The 25,068-nt window shown below is 41.6% G+C and overlaps 1 protein-coding gene across 1 annotated transcript in view; it reads left to right on the top strand.

Moving 5' to 3' along the window:
* LOC122553146 (protein EFR3 homolog B-like) overlaps positions 1-25,068 on the top strand; it is a 205,593-nt gene that overhangs the window by 12,705 nt on the left and 167,820 nt on the right. Inside the window, exons 2-6 of the mRNA XM_043696735.1 lie at positions 8,049-8,125; positions 9,320-9,447; positions 14,275-14,425; positions 15,300-15,421; positions 16,577-16,726. Coding sequence (XP_043552670.1) covers positions 8,049-8,125; positions 9,320-9,447; positions 14,275-14,425; positions 15,300-15,421; positions 16,577-16,726 — 628 coding nt within the window. The remainder of the gene's footprint in view (positions 1-8,048; positions 8,126-9,319; positions 9,448-14,274; positions 14,426-15,299; positions 15,422-16,576; positions 16,727-25,068) is intronic.

Raw genomic sequence — 25,068 nt, 5'->3', positions numbered from 1 at the left:
AACATGTTTCCGCTGATGGGTGAGTGCCGAACCAGACGACACAGCTTACAAATACAGGGTAGACCATTTAGGACAGAGATGAGGGGAAACTTCTTCACCCAGAGAGTGGTGGCTGTGTGGAATGCTCTGCCCCAGAGGGCAGTAGAGGCCCAGTCTCTGGATTAATTTAAAAAAGAGTTGGATAGAGCTCTCAAGGATAGTGGAATCAAGGGTTATGGAGATAAGGCAGGAACGGGATACTCATTAAGAATGATCAGCCATGATCATATTGAATGGTAGTGCAGGCTCAAAGGGCAGAATGGCCTACTCCTGCACCTATTGTCTATTGTCTCATTCCTGGGAAGAGGCTGGGCCTATATTCATTTGAGTTTAGAAAAAAAAAGAGATGACCTTATTGAAACATATAAGATTCTCAGAGAACTCGACAGGATGAATGCTGGGATGATATTTCCTCTGAAGAATTTAGAACCTGATGTCGCCATTTTAGAAACAAAATCATCTCCCATTTAAACTGGAGATGAGGAGGAATTCTTTCAGAGGGCCTTTAGTTTCAGAATTAACTTCCCCATCAAGCAGTGGAAGCTCGATTGTTGAATATATTTCATCCGAGTTCGATGAGTTTTTGATCAACACGGGAGTTGAGGGTTAAGGGGGAGAAGCAATTAAGTCGAGATAAGGCTGCAATCTGTCAGTCATGATCTTATCGAATGCAGGCTTAATGGGCTAAACAACCGAGTTCTGTTCCTATTTCTTATAATTTATGAGGGGATAGGGAAGGAAAATGAAGGTTAGGTCAAGGGTTAACCATAATTTTCTGAATAGTGAAGCATCCTTGAGGAGCTGTGTGGACAATTGTTCTGATTTCTTACATTCTTATGTTACTGACCTCGGCATTAGCTTTGCAGGTGACAGAAAACTCAAAAATATGGTAAACAGTGTAAAGGATTGTAGCAGATTTTAGAAGAAAATGTATAGATGGGTGATATGGGAAGACAATAGGAGATGTGATTATGTATTTTGGTAGAAAGAATGTGGGGAAGCAACTTGAACTAAAAGGTGCAGTTAGAAGAAGTGTAGGAACAGAGAAGCCTAAAAGTGCATGAACAGAAATCTTTGGAGGTGACACAATAGGTTGAGAACGCTGTCTACAAGTTCCTGTACGTTTTAAATAGAGCTATAGAGAATGTAAGTAAAAAAAATTATAATAATTGGTGAGAGCCCAGTTGGAGTTTTACATTCTGATCAGGAAAGGCATGGTAATAGTGATATTAAGATCAGAGAGGTGATGCAGAGGAAACTCAGAAAAAATATAGATTAGATTCCTTACAGTATGGAAACAGGCAATTTGACCCAACAAATCCACACTGACCCTCTGAAGAGTAACCCACCCAGACCCAGTCTCCTACCCTATATTATCCCTGACTAATGCACCTAACACTGTGGGCAATTTAGCATGACCAATTCACTTGACCTGCACAACTTTGGATTGTGGGAGGAAACCAGAGCATCTGGAGGAAACCCACAGACACAGGGAGAATGTGCAAACTTCACACAGACTGTCACCCAAGGTGGGAATCAAGCCTGGGACCCTGGTGATGTGAGGCAGCAGTGCTGAACACTGAGCCACCATGCCACCCAAGATGTGCAGGAATATGAGCAGGAATAAGCCATTTTGCCTTTCGAGCCTGCTCTGTAACTCAGTGTGATCATGGCTGATAACAACTTAGTACACTTTCAGTATCTTACAATACCCTTTAATCAATGCGCTTTCTTCCCTTTCTCTTTGATCCCCCTAGCCCAAAGAACTAAATTTATCCCCTTGGTTTCAGTGGCAAAGAATTCCACAAGCTTCTCATTGTATGGGTGAAGAGATTTTTCCTCATCTTGGTCCTAAATGGCCTACCCCATATTCTTTGACTGTTACTCAGCATGGATGAGTTGGACTGAAGTGTCTGTTTCCGTGCTCGGTGACTCTATGACTCCTGGTTCTGGGCTTCCCAGTCATCGGAAACATCCTTCCTGCATTTACCCTGTCTAGTCTTGTTAGAATTTTACAAATTTCTAAGAGATTCCCTGTTAGAATTTTATATGATTCTATTAGATCAACCCTCATTCTTCTAAACTCCAGTGAATATTGTCCGAACTGATCCAAATTCTCTTCATCAATCCTGCCATCTCAGGAGTTATGATTGCAGCAAGACATTCCCGCTCCTGTACTCAAATCCTCTCACTATAAAGTCCAACATACCATTTGCCTCTTCAGCGCCTGCTGTAGCTACATGCTTACTTTTAGCGAATGGTGTATAATTGCATCCAGGACCTGTTGCACCTCCTGCTTTCTCAATCTATCACAATTCAGATAATAATTCACCTTCCTGTTTTTATGGCCAAAGTGGATAACCTCACATTTGTCCACATTGTACTGCATCTGCCAAGCATTTGCTCACTCACTCAACTTGTCCAATTCCATTAAAGAATCTATGCATTCCCCTCACTTTTTCCTCCATCCAGCTTTGTGTCATCTACAAATGGAGATATTACATTCCGTTCCCTCATTCAAACAAGTAATATATATTGTGAATAGGTGAAGTCCACTGATGGCACCCCACTGATCACTGGCTGTGATTCGGAAAAAGACCCATTTATTCTGTCTGCCAGCCAGTTCCCAATGAATATCAATCCACAACCCCCATCGCTTTAATTTTACTTTGCAAATTATTATCAAAAGCCAAGTAAACCACATTCACTGTGGACTCCCCTCCGATCAATTTTACCCGTTACATCCTTGAAAAATTCCAGTCGATTTATCAAACATGGTTTCTTTTTCATATATCTTGCCGTAATGCTACTAGGGATGAAAGAATCCAGCTTTGTGGAGAAGCAACAATTGTTTACTGTAGATCAAAGAGATGATGCAACATTTAATAGTAGCTTTCAAAATCATTTGATAGAGTAAAGAGGGGAAGCTGTTTGCATTGGCAGGTTGTTTAATTATCAGAAGACATGTATTGAAAATAATTGGCCAAAGAACCTCGTAACATTGTGATTGGGAATTTATTGCTTGAAATGGTGATGGAAGCTGATATAATGTAAGTTAAATATAAGATTGAAATTAATGTAATAACGTTAATTACTACAAAGTGTAAAGAGCAGTGGATTTTTCAAATATAAGTAGCAGGGATACTAGAGTAATTAATTAATAAATACATTAAATAAAATATGATAGTTTGGAGCAATAGATGGTGTGTTGTTGCTATAGCATATGGGAGCTGCTGGTCATATAAGCAATCAATGATGATCACATCTGTACTAAATGCTTGCAGTATGAGGAATATAGGTTCTCAATTGAGGAGCTGGAGTCCAAACTGCAAACATTGCATCAAGTTAGGGAGGGGAAAGTTTCCTGGACGCTTGGCTCCAGGAGGCAGCATGCCCTCAGATTACATAATTCAAATTTAATCTATGATCAGGGACTGGTAAATGTGACTGCAGGGAGAAAGTAAAGTTTGAGGATAAATGAGCAAGTCATATCAAAACTGACATTAAGAGCTTTAAATATCAAGAAAGAAAGCAAGAGACCAATGTAAGCATAGGTCCTTAGATAATGAGGATGGGGAAATAATAATCAGGAACCAGGAAATGGCAGGGGAATTGAATAAGTACTTTTCATCAGTCTCCAGTAGAAGAAGTAAAAGCATTCAAAAAGACTAAAATGTGAAGGGGCTAAAATGAGGATTGGAAAATAAATGTAATAGCTATCACCAGAGGCAAAAAAGGAAACTAATGGAGCTAAAAGCTGATAACTGTCATGAATCTGAGAAGTTGCATCCTTGGATATTAGAGGGCAATACTGCAGAGATAGTAAATACAATCGGTTATGATATAATATGATAATTCTGTTCTTGTGTGATCTCGCATTATACGAAAATCGTGCAATAGCCACAACATCCAAACCAATGCGGCCAGAATCATGTTATAGACAATATAGGTAAGGAAAGTTCACATTCTACAAATGACAGTCTAAATTCTTCAATCGTGTTAAAGCCAATTTGCGTTGAAGAAACGTACATTATAGCAGAACCGACTGTATACTAGTAGTAATCTTCCAATAATATTTTGATTCAGGAAAAGTTCCAAAAGATTGGAGACTCCCTCATTCAAAAAAGGAGGGGGACAAAAAATGGTAACCGTAGGCCTGTCAGTTTAGTGTCAGTTATTGGGGGAATATTAGGGTGTATTATAAAGGATGTAATAACATTATATTTAGAAATCCATAATATAATCACGCAGGATCAGCATATCTTATTAAAGGAGAAATCATATCTGACATTTATTAGAATTCTTTGAGGAGGTAACAAGCAGGATAGTTAAAGTGAGACCTGTAGATGTAATATGTTTTGATTTCCAAATGCCTTTGAGATTGGGGGTAATATATGAGCATGGACAGAGGATTAACTAACTAATACAAAACAGAGAATTGGGATTAGAGGGGCATTTTCAGGATTAGAACCTGTGACTAATGGGGTGCCACAAGGTACAGTGCTGAGGCCACAATTATTTAGAATATATAGAAATAATTTGGATGAGGAAAGTGAATGTACTATTGCAAGGTTTGCAACTGGTACATAAATAGGTGGGAGACCAAATGTTGATGATACAGACAGGTAAAGACAGATTAATTGAGTGGGTAAAAACTTAACAGATGGAATATAATACAGGAAATGTGAGGTATGCAGTTTGGCAGGAAGAACAGAGTAGCTGAATAATTAAATAGTGAATGACTGCAGAAAGCAGCAGCACAGCTTGATCTTCATTGAAGTCTTTGTGTATGAATCACAAAATGCTGGCATACAAGTTAACTAGATAATAAGGAAGGCAAGTAGAATGTTGGTCTCTATTTCAAAGGAAATGGATGATAAAAAGAGGGAGTTCTTGCTAAAACTTTGCAAGTCAAGAGTCAAGGGTAGCTTTATTTGTCATTTCTACCATATGCAACAGATGCAGTAAAAATGAGACAGCGTTTCTCCAGGACCAAGGTGCTACATGGAAAGCACAAACTACACAATCATAGACAGAGCGACGTAAAGTGCATAAGAAGTGCAAAACACGCAAGGCAGCACAGCAATTCCTGACACATGAAGACAATAGGCACAGTGGTGTACAAATTACAGTGTAATAAAAGAACTTGAATACTGTGAACAGTTTTGGTTCCCTTAATCTAAGGAAAGATGTACTGCCATTGGAGGCAGTCCTAGGAATGTTCACTAGATTGTTCCTGGGCATGTTAAGCCATTGAGTATTTGGTCTTCTATCTTTTGGAGTTTAGAAGAATAAGAGGTGACCATATTGAAACATACAAATTCTTAAGGATTTGACAGGGTCGATGCTGAGTGTTGTTTCCACTTATGGAAGAGTCTGGGACAAGAGGGCATAATCTCAGACTGCGGGGTCTCCTAATTATGGATGTTTCCCTTAATGGGAGGGTCAAGGACCTGAGGGCATAGTCTGAGGTACCAATTTAAGACTGATATGAGGAAGAATTTGTTCTCACAGATGGTTGTGAGTTTTTGAAACTCCTTGCCACAGAGAGCTGTGGGGGCAGAGTCCTTGTGTATATTTAAGACTGAGATAAATGGATTCTCAATCAATAAGGAATCAAGGGTAATGGAGAAAGGGCAGGAAAGTGGATGTGGGGAATGCTGGAGCAACTATGGTCCTATTGAGTGGTGGAGTAAGCTCAACAAGCTTACTCTTTTTCCTAATTTTTATGGTCTTAATACAAAGACAAGACAGAATTTCTTATCTCGGAGGCATGTGACTCTATGGAATATATTTACCACAGAGTGGTGTCGTGGATTGGTTATTAAGTATGTTCAAGGCTGAGATAGATTGTTAATCAGTAAGGGAATCAAGGGTTATGGGGAAGGTTTAGGATGATCAGATTAGCCCTGATTTCTTTGAATTGTGGAACAGTATCGATGGGCTGAATAGCCTACTTCAACTTATACATGTCATGGTCTTGTGGTGTTAATAACTTTCAAAAGACTCTTTACTTGAAAAGGAGAAATTTACAGTTCTAGGAACAGAACAGTGGAGTGGAACTAACTGGATAGCTCATTCTTCACAGTTAATATCTGATTTGGACTGATCTACCTCTGTGCTTTATAACTCTACGATGTAAAGAGCTCAGTGAGTGGTGCAGCTATAATTATAGCTAACAAGGTACTCTCTTCAATTCTCTACCTCTCTGCCACAGTGGAGGACAGTACAATGCAGCAAAACTACACAATCAGATTTAGAAACTATTTATTGCATTTTAAAAATAAAATTCCAAATCAAATACAGAAGTGCATTTCAATGACACTTCGTCCCTGATCATCTAATGTCACCTTTGAACTTCAAGATTGCGACCTCCAACAATTGTTTTACTTTCTCAGAGAAGGCAGCATCAATCTTAGTGCAAACACAGCATCTTTGTTCAGCTGGAAACTGCTGATACGGTTTCTTGAAATAGAATTGCTGACAACAGGATGCCCTTGAAAGGGTACAGAGGCGAGCAGCTGTGTGAACATTCCAAGTATTGGGAATCCAAGTTATATGTGAGCCCATTGTTTTGTTGAGTTTTTACAGAAAGATAGGCGGAGTTGTGGAATGCAGTTCATAGAATACAATCAATAAGAAACTGGATTTCATAAAATCTCACAAATTACAGCAAAGGATATTACTTAGGCCTTCACTCTAGTTCTGATGTTAGTCTAAATATCTTTTATCAATCCTTTCCAATCTAAACTATTGATTTACAAATACTGATCCAATCCCCTTGTCAAAAATATTTCAAGTAATTGACTCTGCATACAATGAATGAAGTTTATTTTAAAATTTGGAACAATCTACAAGATGCACTGAGAAAATTCTTCAAAGATCCTCAGATAGCACCTTCCAAACCCCATAACCAGTTCTGTCTAGAAGGGCAAGGATAGCAGATACATGGGAATCCACCACCTTCAAGTTCCCCTCCAGGCCACTCACCATCCTGACTTGGAAATATATCTCTGTTCCTTCAGTGTCGCTGGGTAAACATTCTGGAGTTCCCTCCTGAAGGGCATTGTGGGTCAACCCACAGTGGGTGGACTGCAGGGGTTCAAGAAGACAGCTCATCATCACTTTCTCAAGGGCAGCTAGGGACGCGCAATAGATGCTGACAAACCAGCAATACCCACATCCCACAGATTAATATAAAAAGTCTTTTAAATGAGCTACTGTTTTTTTTAATGGGGGAATTGATATGTCTAATCAACAAATTAGCTGTTATAAAGTTTGTAATGATTTACAAACTTTTGAAGGTGTTTGAAAGACAGTGTAGAAGTCCCTTACTCTGTATCGAACCTCATGATGTCCCTATCCTTGGAGAGTTTGATGGAACAGTGTCGAAAGAGCTATACTCTATATCTGGTCCTGTGCTGTAGTTTTCCGTTGCTTTGAGTTGTGCTGGTGCTGGTGCTGGTGCTGGTGCTGGAAGTGGGTTTGAAGGGAGGATGATAATGAATTTCCCAGAGGTTGGTGACTATGTATGGGAAAGGGCATTATTATTGAGTGACAAATCTATTAAACATAACAACATAGAAAATAAGAGTAGGAACCCTTTGACCCTGCTCTACTCTTCAATATGATCATGGCTGAGCTTCTAACTCACTACTCTTTGATCCCTTTCGCCCGAAGAACTATATCTACCTTTTCCTTGAAAACATTCAGTGTTTTAGCCTCAATGGCTTTCTGTTGGATCAATGTTTACGTGTGTCAATCTGCTGTATTGGGGAAATGTTTTCAATTATTTCTAATGCTGTTACAATCATTCTGATACTGCATTGTTTGTGAGCCACTGTGTAGCCAATGTTCACATTGTTTATATTCTGTTGTAAAAGTCACATTATGTTATGACCAGAGACAATCCTTAAACCACCTGTTGTACTTTTACTGCAGTATTTTTGCCTGAGGACATTGCACAGTGCTTTGTTAACTGGGTCACCAATGCTTGTACTTCCTGTCAGGTGTCTGTGGCTGTTGTGGAGCTCTTCGCCCACGGTATAAGAGACTAGTGGACAACATCTTCCCTGAAGATGCTGAGGTAACCTTCTGCCCCTTTATTTAGAGTACTGATTTGTAAGATTGAATGATCAATTGTACACTTACTTTGATGCTACAGAGCAGAGCGCTTGCTAAAGCATTTAACTGTGATTTTTGTTGTGCATGGTTCAGAATGTCCAGGGCAGGTCGTATGCCCAGAAAGTCAGGGCAAAGATTTCTGTTTACAATGATCTCCAAGTTTATTCCACAAGCTTTCTCCCCATTTCAAATTGGCTACTGTCCCCTTCCACTCTTTATGGAAGAACCATAAACTCCTGAAATCAGCGCCCATCAACCACCATACATTGTCCAAATGGATTCAGATGTCAGGATTAGGCACTGATTCCCAAAGATGTCCAATGAGGAGAGAATCTGTTTAGGTTATTATCTTCTATCAATTTTGATCTTTTAATCTGCTTCTATCCAGAGTTTAGATATCAATTATGTAAGGCCCAAACTGTTGCTCTGAAATCAGATAATTTTACTCAATGCAGTCATGGATGAAGGAGTAATGCCTGAAATGTCAATTTTCCTGCTCCGCAGATGCTGCCTGACCAGCTGTGCTCTTCCAGCACCACACTCTCCACTCTGATCTCCAGTATCTGCTGTCCTCACTTTCTCCTCAATGCAATCATGGAACCTTGTGGTCAAGAGAGTTCACTAAACATTATTCTCCCTCATTCATTTTTCCATGACTCCCTAATCTTTACCTGTACCTTCGCACCTTACCCTTATTGTAATCACCCCGAGAATGCTTGAGGGAGACAGTATAGAGGAAGTTTTCCCTGTCTCTAAACCCAGGCTATATTGGGAGTGTTTGATTGGGACAGTGTCGAAGGAACTTTACTCTATATCTAGTCTTGTGCTGTTCCTTACCTGGGAATGTTTGATAGGGACAGTGTAAAGGGAACTTTAGTCTGTATCTAACCCAGGGACAATATTGAGAGAGCTTTATTCTGCATACCATCTGTCTGTAGCTCATGCATTTTTAATGAGACACTTTGATATAGTATGTGATCATCCAAAGAAATAAACTAGAAATTAGAATGGAATTGAGAGACTGTCAGAGTCCAGGCTAAACATGTCTAGGCCCAGCTTCATCTACATTGAGAGTCTAGCACAGGTTTGCTGTGTGTTTGATTTTGGAGAAATTAACTATATTTAGTCCTGATTCACCCTGTTTATTCTTTTACAGGATGGGTTGGTGAAAGCCAACATGGAGAAGTTGACATTTTATGCACTGTCTGCTCCGGAGAAACTGGACCGCATTGGTGCATATCTCGCAGAGAGGCTCAGCAGAGATGTGGCCAGGCACCGTTATGGGTATGGGAGATGAAGGACCTGCAAATCAGTTTTACATCTGACCAGTGCTGTCTGCTAAATACTGATCTATCCTGTCTGCGATCCCGGTAGTGCAATTTACTAAGCACCGATCTATCCTGTCTAGGGCTCTGGCAGTGCTGTTCAGTAAACATTGACATACCCTGTTGGGGATCTGTGTAGGGATAGGCATTAATTTCAGAGACTGATGCATTATATGCTGATATATGAACATCAGAATCAAGACTGGGAATGGGTAATTCACCCCTTCGAGCCCACTCTGCAATTTAACATGATCATGGATGAACTTATTCCAGTCTCAACTCCACTTTCCTGCCTGCTCCCCATAGCCCACTTTTCATCAGAAACACATCTATTCCTTTCTTGATTTTGTTGATTGATTCTGTCCCTACTGTGCTCTGGGGCAGTGAGTTCCACAGATTCACAACCCTCTGGGAGAAGTAGTTTCTCCTCAGCTCAGGTTTGAACTTACCTCCTCTCACTGTTATATCTGTGACCTCTTGCTCAAGACTGAGCCACAGCGGGGAGCATCTGATCAATGTCCACCTTATCAAACCCGTTTAGCATTCTATATACTTCAATCAGATCTCCCTTCATTCTTCTGAACTCCATGGGTACAACCCCAGGCTATGCAACTGCTCCTCATATGACGGCTCTTTCATCCCTAGAATCAATCTGGTGAAGCTCCTCTGAACTGCTTCCTGTGCCACCACATCCTTCCTCAAGTGGGGAGACCAGAAGTGGACACAATAGTCCAACTGTGGTCTCACAATACCTTATATCATTGTAACAACTTTTCTTCACTTTTATAATCCAGTCCTTTTGCAATTAATGCCAGAATTCCATTTGTCTTTCTTATTATTTTCATGCACAAAAATGCCCCAATCCCTCTGCACTGAAACATTTGGAATTTGCTTCCCATTTAAATACTAATTTGTCCTTTTATTGTTCCGGCCAAAGTGGATGACCTCACACTTATCCAGATTAAACTCTATCTGCCAAATTCAGGCCCACTCTCCAATCTTATCAATATCCAACTGTAAACTCTTTACTTCCTCATCCTCATGTTTTAGTCTTATCCAAAAACTTTGCTATGTTTACATTCTGTCCCTGCTTGCAGAACATATATATATGTAGATTGTAATTAGTTGAGGTCCTGCAGTAGGCCACTACTTACAGTTTGCCATCCAGAGAAGGACCCATTTATCTATTTTCTGTCAGTCAGCCAACTCTCTATCCAAGCCAATAGTCTACCCTCCTGGGATCTAACCTTCTGGATCAGTCTTTTATGTGGCACCTTTGTCTAATGCCATCTGGAAGTCTTGATATAGCACATCAACTGGATCCCCATTATCCTCCTTGCTGTTACATCCTTAAGAAACTCCAGCAAGTTTGTCAAGCACAACTTGCCCTTCATGAAACCGTGCTGACACTGGTCAATGTTTCCAATCCACTAGTACCTTTCCGGAATCTAGAGAATTTTGGAAAACCATAACTACTGCATCCACTTGCTCTGCTGCAACTTCTCTTAATACCATGGGGTGCAGGTTATCATGCTCCAGGGACTTATCTGCCTTTCGTCCTATCAGTTTACTTAATATCTTCTCCCTAGTTTATAGTAATTTCATCAAGTTCCTCTGTAATCACTGCAGTTTCTGGAAAGAAATTATCTTCCACTGTGAAAACAGAGTCAAAATTTGAGTTAGTATCTTCCCATTTCTGAGTTTCCCAGTATTACGTTGCCATATCCATCCTCTAAAGGGCCAGCATTTACTTCACTATTCTTTTACTTTTTATATACTTATATAAAGCTGTTGGTGAAACCATTAAACACACATGCACTGAAATCTTTTTTTGTTCATTCATGGGATATGAGCATTGCCAGGATTATTTCCTATCCCTACTTGCCCTTGAGGAATTGATGATGAGCTGCCTTCTGTCACGTTCAGTGATTTGGTGGTAATCATGTGATATGAATTTCACAGCGAGTAAATTGCATAACTCTCCTTACTTTGATACAGTTAATTTCAGATTTAGTCTCACATTTTTTTTTGCCAATGATTTTCTTCCTCCATCATTTGGAGTCCTGAATTCTGAGCTCCACTTGAATGGGCCGTCCTATACAGAGTTACGCAGTGAGTATTGCAGTGAACATGGCTGTGGAGTTCACTCTGTCCTGGATCATGCCAAAGGGTGGAAATTCTGCTTGATTTCCCTTCCCTATTTTAAATGAATTATGAGTGAAGAATAACTTGCCAGCCACTTTGCCCCACAAAGCTAGATTATATATTCAAAAGTAGAGGTACAATACTGCAGACTTTGAAAGAAAATCAGACAAAATTTGCATTTTTTGTGCAGAAATGGTGGTTTGAAAGGTAGCAGTGTGCAGACAGAATTTACCTCTGAATTTCTGTGACATCATATGTCATATAGTCACAGAGGTCTACAGCACCAAAAAAGGTCCTTTGGCCATCATGACTACGCTATTAAAAAACAACCACCAACCATTCTGAACCCTTTTTTCAGCCATAGCCTTAAAATACCATGGCATTGCAGAAGCATTTCTAAATACTTCCTCAATGCTATGACGGTTTCATGCAATGGGTTCCAGATTTCCACCATCCACTGACTGAATTTTTTCTTTCTGCAAATCTCCTGTCCCTCACCTTAAATCGATACTCCTAGTCATTGATCCATGGGGAAAAATTCTTTCCTGTCTACTGTCTGTATGCCCTTCATAATTTTGTACATGGAGAAAGTGAGGACTGCAGATGCTGGAGATTAGAGCTGAAAATGTGTTGTTGGAAAAGCGCAGCAGGTCAGGCAGCATCCAAGGAGCAGGAGAATCGACGTTTCGGGCATGAGCCCTTCTTCAGGAATAATTTTGTACAACTCAATCATGCTCCCCCCGCCCCCCCCCCCCCCCACCCCATCTCCTCTGCTCCAAGAAAAACAACTCATCTATCCAATCTTTTTTCATAATTAAAACTCTCCAGCCCAGGCAATATCCTGTTAAAAGCAAATTACTGCGGATGCTGGAATCTGAAACCAAAAAAGAAAATGCTGGAAAATCTCAGCAAATCTGGCAACATCTGTAAGGAGAGAACAGAGCTGACGCTTCGAGTCTAACTGACCCTTTGTCAGCTCTTTCCTCTCCTTACAGATGCTGCCAGACCTGCTGAGAATATCCTGTTAATGCCCTTTGCACCCACTTGAGTGCAATCATGTCCCTCTTGGATGTGAAGGCGGATTCCAGACCTGCACAACAGTACTGTAGTTGTGGCTAACCAACATTTTATCCAGTTCCAGTTTAACCTCCCTGCTCTTGAACTCCTGATAAAGGAGTTGGACACTGATAAAGGCAAGTGTCCCATATGCCTTCTGAACCACTTTATGTCCCGCTCCCTCAAGGGACCAGTATATGTGCAGTGAGGTCACTCTGATCCCAGGTGCTTCCCAGTGTCCTAATGTTCATCATGTATTCTCTTGCTTTTTGTCATGCCCAAGTATATCATCTCACATTTCTCTGGATCGAATTCCATTTGCCATTGATGCTATCTGACCGGTACAACTATATCCTTCTGTAATCTAACAGATTTAACCTCTTCACTATTGATCAATTTCATATCATCCTGAACTTACTGACCAATCATAGACTACAGAACTGTATAGCACAGGAATGCACCCCTTGGCTCACAACTTTGTGCGGAACATGACACCAAATTAAACTAATCCCTTCTGCATGCGCTTAGTCTATATCCTATTCCATTCCTTGCATATTTATGTGCTTATTGAAAAGTCTCTTAAATGATCTTCACACATTCAAGTCAAAATCATTTATATGTACCACAAGCAACAACGTCCTCAACACTGATGCCTGTGTAATTGCACTGGATGCAGGCTGCCAATCACAAAATCACATCTTGACAATCACCCTCAGCTTCCTCCCACTCAGCCATTTGTGGATCCAATTTGGTAAATTTCCTTGGATGCTGAAGGGTCCTTGTCCTCACTATCAGCCTCCCATGTGGGACCTTCTCAAAAACCTTGCTGAAGTCCAAGTAGACTACATCAAAAGCACTTTGTCCCCTTCTCAAAAAATTCAGTCAAGTTGCTCAGACATGACCACTCCTTAACAAAACTACACTGTCTATACTTGATTAATCCCTGCTTCTCCAAGTGCAGATTAATTTTATCCCTCAGAGTTACTTCCAACAATTTCCTCACTACTGAGGCTAGACTGACTGGGCTGTAGTTTCCTAATTGACCCCTTGCTCCCTTCTTGAACAACTGTACCAAATTGGGTGCCTGCCAGTCATTTGGCATCTTTCCTGTAGCCAGAGACAAATTAACAATTATTGCCACTGCCCCTGCAATTTCGTCCTCAGTCTCACTCAGCAGCCCAGGATGCATTTCATCCAGTTTGGAAATTTATCTACTTTTACCTGCCTGATCACTTAGAATCTTCTCTCTGTCTCTGTTAATTTTTAAAATTATACCACAATCCTTCTCTCTGATTTCTATACCCACATCATTCCCTCTCACCGAAACACGACATTCATTTAAAATGAAATCCCCCACTATCACTACACTTACTTTTGTACTTCTCTGAAATTTACGTATGTATCTGTTCTTCTATTTCTCTTGAACTGCTTGGGGGGGGGGCTGCTAAACCTTCACTCCCACTCCCTGTGCCAAATTACTTTAAACCATCCCTAACAGCACTGGCAAACCCCTCCTGTAGACAGGATAAAGATAAAGTAAGCCAGTGTAGCAATTTTCTCATGGTGCTGTGTACTTGCTTGCCAGTTACGTGTGCATTGCAATGGAGGCTTTAGACCAGCTCCTGATGGCCTGTCACTGCCAGAGCATCAACTTATTCGTAGAGAGCTTTCTTAAGATGGTGGCCAAGCTCCTTGAGTCTGACAAAGCAGCATTGCAGATCCTGGGTACAAATTCGGTAAGTCAGTTTTCCACATTCACAGTTTGGAATTAACTCATGCACTGTAGAGGAAGAAGGCTTCTAGTTATTGAGAACTGATACAAATGTAATAACTCCCATGGCATCTTTTAACTTTCCAAATTATTGCTGGGTAAATGTTAGGTAATTACTTTCATCTGTCTTTGCTCAGTGGTAAAGAGAGAGCTTATTTCAGAGGTCATGCTTTCATTCTTCGTCTCCCTGTACTGTACCAACTATAACCTGTCCCAGCCTTAATGATAGGTATTGAGGATTGTCAATGAAAAATTATGGGAGAAGCAACAATTTCTTGTAAAAGGCTGTATGGAACATAGAATTGTGCTGCACAAGACACATAGTGACAGAGCTATTATTTTGTAGGGGTTTTGAAAGGAAGATTATAAGAAAAGGGTATAATGTTTCTATGTGGAGGAAGTTGAATGGTCTCTTTCTTTTCTGTAAGTGCAGTACTATGACTCTCACAAGAATGAGATGACTCTAAAGAGCAAGGAGGTGACAGGAAGAGGCTGTGATTTCTCCTGGCTTTCAGAATTGAATAATTGCTCAACATTTCACCCAATCTACTTTTGCACAGTTTAATTACAAACTGTGGTCCTCCCCATTTTATCAAACTAAAACAATCTGTCACTAGTCCTTTGATTATACCTCTGTCAGGTCTCTTTGAAATCTGAGCTGCTTTAAAATAAATAAAACCAGTTCATTAAACTTATTTGACACAATATCAAACAGCATGTGTATCACTAAAGGGAATCGTGCAATAAGGAAGCAATAACAGAAGAGTGAGGAGCAAGAGCTGTTTTAATTGCTCCGAACCAGAATCTATTTTAGTAAAAAAGATAATTTTCTCCAACAGTTCATAAAGTTTGCAAACATCGAAGAGGACACACCTTCATATCACCGAAGTTATGATTTCTTCGTCTCCAGGTTTAGTGAGATGTGCCATTCAGGACACGATGATGTTACAGACAGAACTAAGTGAGTAGATACCCAACACAGTTCCACTTACAAGGCATTAAGGAGAGATTTTCAATCTCCCTCCCACTGAATTGGGTTTTTAAAGAGTAGTGAATCATTACTGAAAAGAATTATCTTGACTTGCTTTGATTGACTGTTCAGTTACAATATGTCTGAACTATATTGGCTCTGCTACATTGATGTAATAGAGATCTGTGAATGCATGGTTAAAGGACACCACATTGTCACAATTTGTCAAATTAGGTCATTCCCTGGTTAGAGCTTATGTTGCCTACACCTGTGAAGGACCATCAACACCTACTGCTCTGATCCTTCGACAACTACTCTGCTAGGGTGACCAGGAGCCCATCTGAAGGTCAGAGATGAAAGCTATCCGTCACCTTTAGGTTCACTTGCTTCACGCCAATAAACCAAATGGGGATTTTCTATTTACTGAAATAGATTGCATGTCAATTCTTGATGACAAGAGTTCATTTGATACCTTATAATGGTGAACAAGGTGGAATTCCTAGAATTGTCTGGGATCTTCCACCCTCCCTCAGACAAAGCCCTCTGATATTAAGGGAGGGAGGACGGAAGGAAGACTCATTTTCCTTCTTCCATAAGAACATAAAGTATAAGAGCAGAAAATAGGCCATTCGGTCCATTGAGTCTGCTCCACCATTCAAACATGGCTGATAAGTTTCTCAACCCCCTTCTCCCTCTTTCTCCCCATCAATCTTGATCCCTTTGACTATCAATAACCTATCTATCGCTGTCTTAAATATACTCAATGACCTGGTCTCCACAGCATTCTGTGGTAATGAATTCCATAGATTCATCAATCTCTGGTTGAAGAAGCTTTTCCTTATCTCCATTCTAAAGGGTCTTCCCTTTACTCTAAGGTTGTGCCCTCGGGTCTGAGTCTCTCCTGCCAATGGAAACATCTTCCGAACGTCCACTCTGTCCAGGCCATTTATATTCTGCAAGTTTCAATTAGATCTCCTCTCATCCTTCTAAACTTCATCAAGTATAAACCCAGAATCCTCAAATGTTCCTCATATGTTAAGCCTATCACTCTGAGATCATTCTTATGAGCCTTTTTCCTTCTGGACTTTAAGTAAGCCCTCCCACAAGGTGAAATCCCAATATCTTTTGCTGTTTTCTGCCCATCAGGATTCGTATGGCTGGTATAAAGGGTCTGCAGGGTGTGGTAAGGAAGACAGTTAATGATGAGCTCCAGGCCAACATTTGGGAACCCCAGCACATGGATAAAATTGTCCCCTCCCTCCTCTTCAATTTGCAACAAGCAGAGGAAACTGAGAGGTAAGCTATTAAGTTCCTTCCTTGCATTATATCAACTGCTTTCTCTCTCTTTCTTTGTCTTTCATTCCCTGATGATTTTTCACTTCTCCTATGATCTTTCATATCCCCTATGATCGAACCTAGAACCTTCCTCAACTTTTACAAGTTTAATCTCCAAACACCTGGGGAAGGACTTAACAACTACGATGGTGGTGGATGTGGAAGGGGCTGTCTAAGGAGCTTTACTAAATTTCTGCAGTACAACCTGTAGATGATGCTACTGAATTTCGGTGGTGGACGGAATGACTGTTTGTGAATATAGTGCCAATATATCAGGCTACTTTGTATAGAATAATAGAATCCCTGCAGTGCAGATAGAGGCCATTTCACACATTGATCCTCTAAAGCGCATCCCACCCAGACTCAGCACTGCCCCCCCCCCCACCCCTAAAATCCTAACCCTGTAATCCTGCTTTTTACCATGGCTAATCCACCTGGCCTGTGTGTCACTGAACATGATGGAACAGTTTTTTTTAGCACAGTCAATCCACCTAACCTGCACATCTATGGACTGTGGGAGGAGACTGGAGCACCCACAAAAACTCACAGATGACTTCAAGCATCCTGAGTGTTGTGAGAGCTGTGCTCATCCAGTCAAGTGGAGAGTATTGCGTTCATGATTTGTGCTTTAATATGGTGGTCAGGTTTTGAGGAGTTAGGAGGTGAGTTATTCGCTGCAGGATTCCAAGCTTCTGACTTGCTCTGTAACCACCATATTTACATGTTACTATTTTATTTATTATTATTTTATCATTTATATGGTCTGAATGCGAACAATCCCACTTCTGACCTTGTAATGGAGGGAAGGTCATTGGTGAAACAGCTTTAAATATTTGAACTATGAAATTACCCTGAGGAACTACTGCAAATGTGTCTTGAAACTGAGATGATTGACCTCAAACAACTACAACTAGCTTGTTGAGGTTTTCCCAAGGTTCCCATTGACTCCAGTTTTACTAGGGTTTCTTGAAACCATACTTGGTAAAGATATTTTCAAATCAACCTGTTTGGAGCTGTTATTATGCAACTCTGGAGCGGGTGGGCTACGGGGATTTAAGGGCTACGGGGAGAATGCGGGTAAGTGGAGTTGAAATGCCCATCAGCCATGATTGAATGGCGGAGTGGACTTGATGGGCCGAATGGCCTTACTTCTGCTCCTATGTCTTATGGTCTTATAGCTAGAAGCTTGAGCTCCTGATCCAGGGGTATGGTACCACCACTGAAACACAAGAATCCCTTAAAGTAAGATAAAGTCACCATCGTCATCAGACCATAGCTGTTCTTTCACTAGAGAGAAATGGCCAGTGGTGGTGTAACCTGAGGGTCACCTCATGTGAGTGGGGAGGTTGAAAAGAAGAATCCTTTACAGGAACCTCAGCTAGTGCTGGAATTAAACCCATACTGTTGATGTCACACTGCACCACAAACCAGCCATCCAGACATTTGGCCAACTGAGCTAACTGATCTCCATTTAATACTTGATAAATCCTGTCCTAATGTCAAATGCAATCACTCTCACCTCATCTCTTGCTTCAGCTCCTTTGGAACATGATTGGAACAAAGCTGCATTGAGATCAGGAGGCTGAGTGGTCCTGAAGCTCAAACTGACTACGAAGAGATCAGGTTATTGCTGAGCAAGTGTTACTTGATACCACTTTTATTGATAATTGCTAGCAGTCTGATATGGATGTGTTGCATTTGTTATGCTATTTGTGGATCGGACAAACCTGTAAAAGTTTCCACATTGCTGGGCATGTGCAATTGTTGTGGATTTACTGGAACAGCTTGGTTTGGATTATGGTGCACAAGTCTCTAGTACTGTGAAGATTCTAATGTTATCAGGGCCCATACGTTTTATAGCATCCAGTGCCACGAGTAGTTTTTGACTGTATTATGTGTGATGTTGGAGACTTCAAGTAGAGATCGAGATAGATCATTCACTTGACGCTTCTGTGTGAAGAATGTTAGAAATGCTTTAACCTTATCTTTTGCACGGATGTGCCGTGCTGCCCAATCATTGGAGGGGGAATTCTTTTCAGTCATTTGTGGGATGTGGGTGCCGGTGGGTTGCCAGCATTTATTACCTGTCTCTAGTTGCTCTTGAGAAGGTAGTGGTAAGCTGCCTTCTTGAACTGTTGCAGTCCACCTGCTGCAGGTTGACCCACAATGCCATTAGGGAGAGAATTACAAGATTTTGACCCAGCGACAGTGAAGGAACAGTGACATATAATCCAAGTCAGGACAGTGAGTGGCTTGGAGGGGAACGTGAAGGTGGTGGTGTTCCCATGTATGTGCTGCTCTTGTCCTTCTAGATGGAAGTGGTCATGGGTTTGGAAGGTGCTGTCTGAGGATGCTGGTAAATTCCTGCAGTGCATCTTATAGATAGTACACACGACTGCTACTGAGTGTCAGTGGTGGAGAGATTCAATGCTTGTGGATGTAGTGCCAACCAATCAGGCTGCTTTGTCCTGGAAAGTGTCAAGCTCCTTGAGTGTTGTTGGAGCTGTACTCATTCAGACAAATGGGGAAAGTTCTATTATACTCCTGACTTGTGCTTTGTAGATGATGGGCAGGCTTTGGGGAGTCAGAAGGTGAGTTAGTCACTGCAGTATTCCTAGCTTCTGACCTGATCTTATAGCCACTTATAGTGTTTATATGGCGATTCTAGTTGAGTTTCTGGTCAGTGATAACCCCAAGGATTCAATGATGATTCAAAGGATGATAGTCAGATTGTCTTTAATTGGAGATACCTGACATTTATGTAGTATAACTTTTGCCACTTGTCAGCCCAATACCTGACATTTATGTAGTATAACTTTTGCCACTTGTCAGCCCAAGCATGGATATTGTCCATATCTTGTTGCACTTGAACATGGATTGCTTCAGTATCTAAGGTGTCGCAAGTGGTGCTGAGCATTCTGCAACCATCAGGAAACATACCCACTTCTGACCTTATGATGAAGAGAAGGTCATTGATGAAGCAGCTGAAGGTGGTTGGGCCTAAGACCCTGAGGAGATCCTGCAGAGATGTCCTGGAGCTGAGAAGACTGACCTTCAACTGTCACAACCATCTTCCTATGTGCCAGATATGACTCCAGCTACTGGAGAGTTTGCCCCTGATAACCAATGATTCCAGTTTTGCCAGGGCTTCATGATGCCACACTCAGTCAACTGCTGCCTTGATGTCAATGGCTGTCACTCTCACCTCCCCTCTTTTGTCCATGTCTGAACCAAGGCTTTAACGTGGTCAGGAGCTGAGTGGCCCTGGTGGAACCCAAACTGGGCGTCACTGAGCAGGTTATTGCTGAGCTTGATAGTTCTGTTGTTTACACCTTCTATCACTTTGCTGATGATCAAGAATAGACTGATGGAGCAAGCAATTGGTTAGGTTAAATTTGTCCTGCTTTTCTACACAGGACATACCTGGGCAATTTTCCATATTGTCAGGTAGCTGCCAGTGTTGTAACTATACTGGAACAGCTTGGCTAAGGGAGTGGCAAGTACTGGAGCACAAGCCTTAGTACTATTGCTGGTATGTTGTCAGTGTTTGTAGCCTTTGCAGTAATCAAGGTCTCCAACCATTTGTTGATATCATTTGGAGTGAATCAAATTGGCTGAAGACTGGTATTTTCAACTCTGGTTATCTCTGGTTTGCTACTTGTGCCACGTACTAGTGAGACAAGGAGTAGAGAGAGAGAGAGAGAGCAGTTGAACAAGTGGCTACAGGAATGGTGCAGGAGGGAAAGATTCAGATACCTGAATAATAAGGGCTCATTCTGGGGTAGTGGGACCTCTACAAATGCCATGGTCTACACCTGAACTAGAGTGTACCAATATCCTTGGGGGGAAATTTTATAATGCTCTTCGGGAGGGTTTAAACTAACTCAGCAGAGGGATGGGAACCTGATTTGCAGCTCCAGTGTCCAGGAGGTTGAGAGTAGTGAGGTCAGGATGAAGGTTTCAAGGTCACAGGAGTGTACCAGCAGGCAGGAAGGTGATTTGAAGTGTGTCTACTTCAATGCCAGGAGCACCTGGAATAAGATGGGTGAACTTGCAGCATGGGTTGGTACCTGGGACTTCGATGTTGAGACATGGATAGAGTATGGACAGGAATGGTTATTGCAGGTTCCGGGATTTAGATGTTTCAGTAAGATCAGGGAAGGTGGTAAAAGAAGACGAGGTGTGACATTCTTAGTCAAGGCCAGTATTACGGTGGCAGAAAGGACGTTTGATGAGGACTCGTCCACTGAGGTAGTATGGGTTTAGGTTAGAAATAGGAAAGGAGAAGTCACCCTGTTGGAAGTTTTCTATAGGCCTCCAAAAAGGTCCAGAGATGTAGAGGAAAGGATTACAAAGGTGATTCTGGATAGGAGTGAAAGTAACAGGGTAGTTGTTATGGGGTCTTTAACTTTACAAATATTGACTGGAAGCACTATAATTCAAGTACTTTCAATGGGTCAGTTTTTGTCCAATGTGTGCAGCACACATTCTCGACTCTGATCTCCAACATCTGCAGTCCTCACTTTTTCACACTACGTAGATAGGCCAAGAGGCGAAGCCCCATTGGTTTGGTACTTGGTAATGAACCAGGCCAGGTGTTAGATTTGGAGGTAGGTGAGCACTTTGTTGATAATGACCACAATTTGGTTATGTTTACTTTAGCGATGAAAAGGGAGAGGTATATACCACAGGGCAAGGGCTATAGCTGGGGGAAAGGCAATTATGAGGTGATTAGGCAAGATTCATGATGCATAGAAATGGGTAAGAAAGCTACAAGGAATGGGCACAACTGAAATATGGAGCTTGTTCAAGGAACAGCTACTACATGTCCTTGATAGGTATGTACCTGTCAGGCAGGGAGGAAGTGGTCAAGTGAGGGAACCCTGTGGTTTACTAAAGAAGTTGAATCTCTTGTCAAGAGGAAGAAGGAGGCCTATGTTAAGATGAGGTATGAAGGTTCAGCTAGGGCGCTTGAGAGTTACAAGTTAGCCAGGAAGCACCGAAGCAGAGAGCTAGTAAGAGGCAGAAGGGGACATAAGAAGTCTTTGGCAGGTAGGATCAAGGAAAACCCTAAAGCTTTCTAGAGGTAAGACAGGAATAAAAGGATGACTAGAATAAGATTAGGGCCAGTCAAGGACAGTAGTGGGAAGTTGTGCGTGGAATACAAAGAGATAGGAGAATGCTAAATAAATATTTTCGTCAGTATTCATGCAGGAAAAAGACAATTGTGTCGAGGAGAATACTGAGATTCAGGCTATTTGACTGGATGGGATTGAGGTGTGTAAGGAAGAGGTGTTAGCAATTCTGGTAATGAAAATAGATAAGTCCCCTAGGCCAGATGGGATTTATCCTGGGATTCTCTGAGAAGCTAGAGAAGAGATTCTAGAGCCTTTGACTTTGATATTTATGTCGTCATTGTCTATAGGAATAGTGCCAGAAGACTGGAGGATAGCAAATGTTGTTCCCCTGTTCAAGAAAGGGAGTAGAGACAACCCTGGAAATTATACACCAGTGAGACTTACTTCGGTCGTGGGTAATGTGTGGAAAGCATTATAAGAGATAAGATTTATAATAATCTAGAAAGGAATAATTTGATTAGGTTTTGTGAAAAGTAGGTCGTAACTCAAAAACCTTGTTGAGTTCTTTGAGAAGGTGACCAAACAGGTGGAACAAGTTAAAGTGGTTGATGTGGGGCATATGGATTTAAGTACTTGATAAGGTTCCCCACAGTAGGCTATTGCAGAAAATATAGAGGCATGGATTGAGGGTGACTTAGCCTTTTGGATCAGAAATTGGCTAGCTGCTGGAAGATAGAGGGTGGTGGTTGATGAGAAATGTTCATCCTGGAGTTCAGTTACTAGTGGGGTACCGCAAGGATCTGCTTTGGGGCCACTGCTGTGTGTCATTTTTATAAATGACCTGGATGAGGGTATAGAAGGGTGGGTTAGTAAATTTGTGGATGACACTAAAGTTGCTGGAGTCGTGGATAGTGCCGGAAGATACTGAGGATTACAGAGGGACATAGGTAAGCTGCAGAGCTGGGCTGAGAGGTGGCAAATGGAGTTTAATGCGGAAAAGTGTAAGTTGATTCACTTTGGAAGGAGTGACAGAAATGCAGAGTACTGGGCTATGTAAGATTCTTGGTAGTGTGGATAAGCAAAGAGATCTCGGTATCCATGTGCATTGATCCCTGAAGGTTGCCACCCAGGTTAGTAGGGTTGTTAAGAAAGCATATGGTGTGTTAGGTTTTGTTGGTAGAGGGATTGAATTTCAGAGCCATGTGGTCACGTTGCAGCTGAACAAAACTCTGGTGTGGCCGCACTTGGTGTATTGTGTGCAGTTCTGGTCACCGCATTTTTGGAAGGATGTGGAAGCTTTGGAAAGGGTTCAGAGGAGATTTAACAGAATATTGCCTGGTATGGAGGGAAGGTCTTATGAGGAAAGGCTGAGGGATTTGAGGCTGTTTTCATTTGAGAGAAGAAGGTTAATAGGTGACTTAATAGAGACATACAAGATGGTCAGAAGATTAGATAGGGTAGACAGTGAGAGCCTTTTTCCTCATGCTGATGGCTAGTATAAGGGGACATAGGTTTAAATTGAGTAGTGATAGATATAGGACAGATGTCAGAGGTAGGTTCTTTACTCAGACAGTAGTAAGGACGCAGAATGTCCTGCCTGCAAGACTTGCCAACTTTACAGGCATTTAAATGGTCATTGGATAAACATATAGATGATAATGGAATAGTATACATTAGATAGGCTTCAGATTGGTTTCACAGGTTGGCGTGACATCGAGGGCTGAAGGGCCTGTATTGTGTTGTCTTGTTCTATGTTCTGATCTCCAGCATCTGCAGTCCTCACTTTCTCCATGAAGACTGGTATCTGTAATGCTGGGGACCACTGGAGGAGGCCAAGATGGATCATCCACTCAGCACTTCTGGCTGAAGATTGCTGCAAAAGCATTAACCTTATAAGACCATGGGACATAGGAGTGGAAGTAAGGCCATTCAGCCCATGGAGTCCACTCCACCATTCAATCATGGCTGATGGGCATTTCAACTCCACTTACCCGCATTCTCCCCGTAGCCCTTAATTCCTTGTAAATTAAAGAATTTATCCAGTCCCTCTCCCACCACTGCTCCAAGATATCTGTACTGCTCCAAGTCAGACTCTGGGGGTGTTGCCAGGATGTTCAATCACTCAAACAGTTCCCTCTTTCTTAAACAAGAGGAAATAGTCACTGTCTCTGCACTTTGGCCTCTTCAAGATCTATCTTTAGATTATTTCCATTGAGACTTTCACAGAATTGCGATGATGCAGAAGGAGGCCATTTGGCCCATTATATCTGTGCCAGCTCTCTGAATGAACATTATAACCTCTGCCACTTTCCTGCCTTTTCCCCCTTAACCCTGCATATTGCTTCTAGTCAAATCAGGATCTAATGGCCTGACTGAACATGCCTCCAATTATCTTCCAGGTATTTCATTCCAGACCCAAGCCAAACACTTGTTTGATCAAATGTTTTTTCTCAGCTTGTAATTGCTTCTTTTGCTGATTATTTTAAAATTGCACCCTTTTGTTCTCAGCCCTTTTACAAACTTCTCCAAATCTACTCCGTCCAGCCCTTAAGTGACTTTGAAAACTTTGAGAAAATCTCCTTTTAGTTTTCTCATCATGAGTATGACCAGTACAGTAGGTGTAACTATCACTGCCTATATAAACTGAAGGTGGAGGTGCCGGTGTTGGACTGGGGTGGACAAAGTCAGAAGTCACATGACACCAGATTAGAGCCAAAAATGTGTTGCTGGAAAAGCGCAGAAGATCAGGCAGCATCCAAGGAGAAGGAGAATCGACGTTTCGGGCATAAGCCCTTCTTCAGGCGTCGATTCTCCTGCTCCTTGGATGCTGCCTAACCTGCTGCGCTTTTCCAGCAACACATTTTTAAGCTCTGATCTCCAGCATCTGCAGTCCTGACTTTCTCCCAGATTAGAGCCCAACAGGTTCATTTGAAATCACAAGCTTTCAGAGCACTGCTCCTTCATCACTTGCCTGTGCGCTTCCCTCCACTTCACCTGATGAAGGAGCAGTGCTCCAAAAGCTTGTGGATTCAAATAAACCTGTTGGACTGTAACCTAGTGTCTTCTGACTGTACAGGGGTGACCCCTGTAGCTGTGGAATCATTTTCCGTGGTTTCAGTTACCCGTGGTTTACTGCAGACCGAACATATTATAGGGAACCTTCCAGAGCCAGGGACCAGGGGACTGCTGGGAAAGTAAGTTTCCCATTGAAATGAATGGGTTTGC

This window comes from Chiloscyllium plagiosum, chromosome 9, assembly GCF_004010195.1.
Source record: "Chiloscyllium plagiosum isolate BGI_BamShark_2017 chromosome 9, ASM401019v2, whole genome shotgun sequence".
Classification (NCBI taxonomy): Eukaryota; Metazoa; Chordata; class Chondrichthyes; order Orectolobiformes; family Hemiscylliidae; genus Chiloscyllium; species Chiloscyllium plagiosum.
This window is presented reverse-complemented; position numbering and strand designations above follow the sequence as displayed.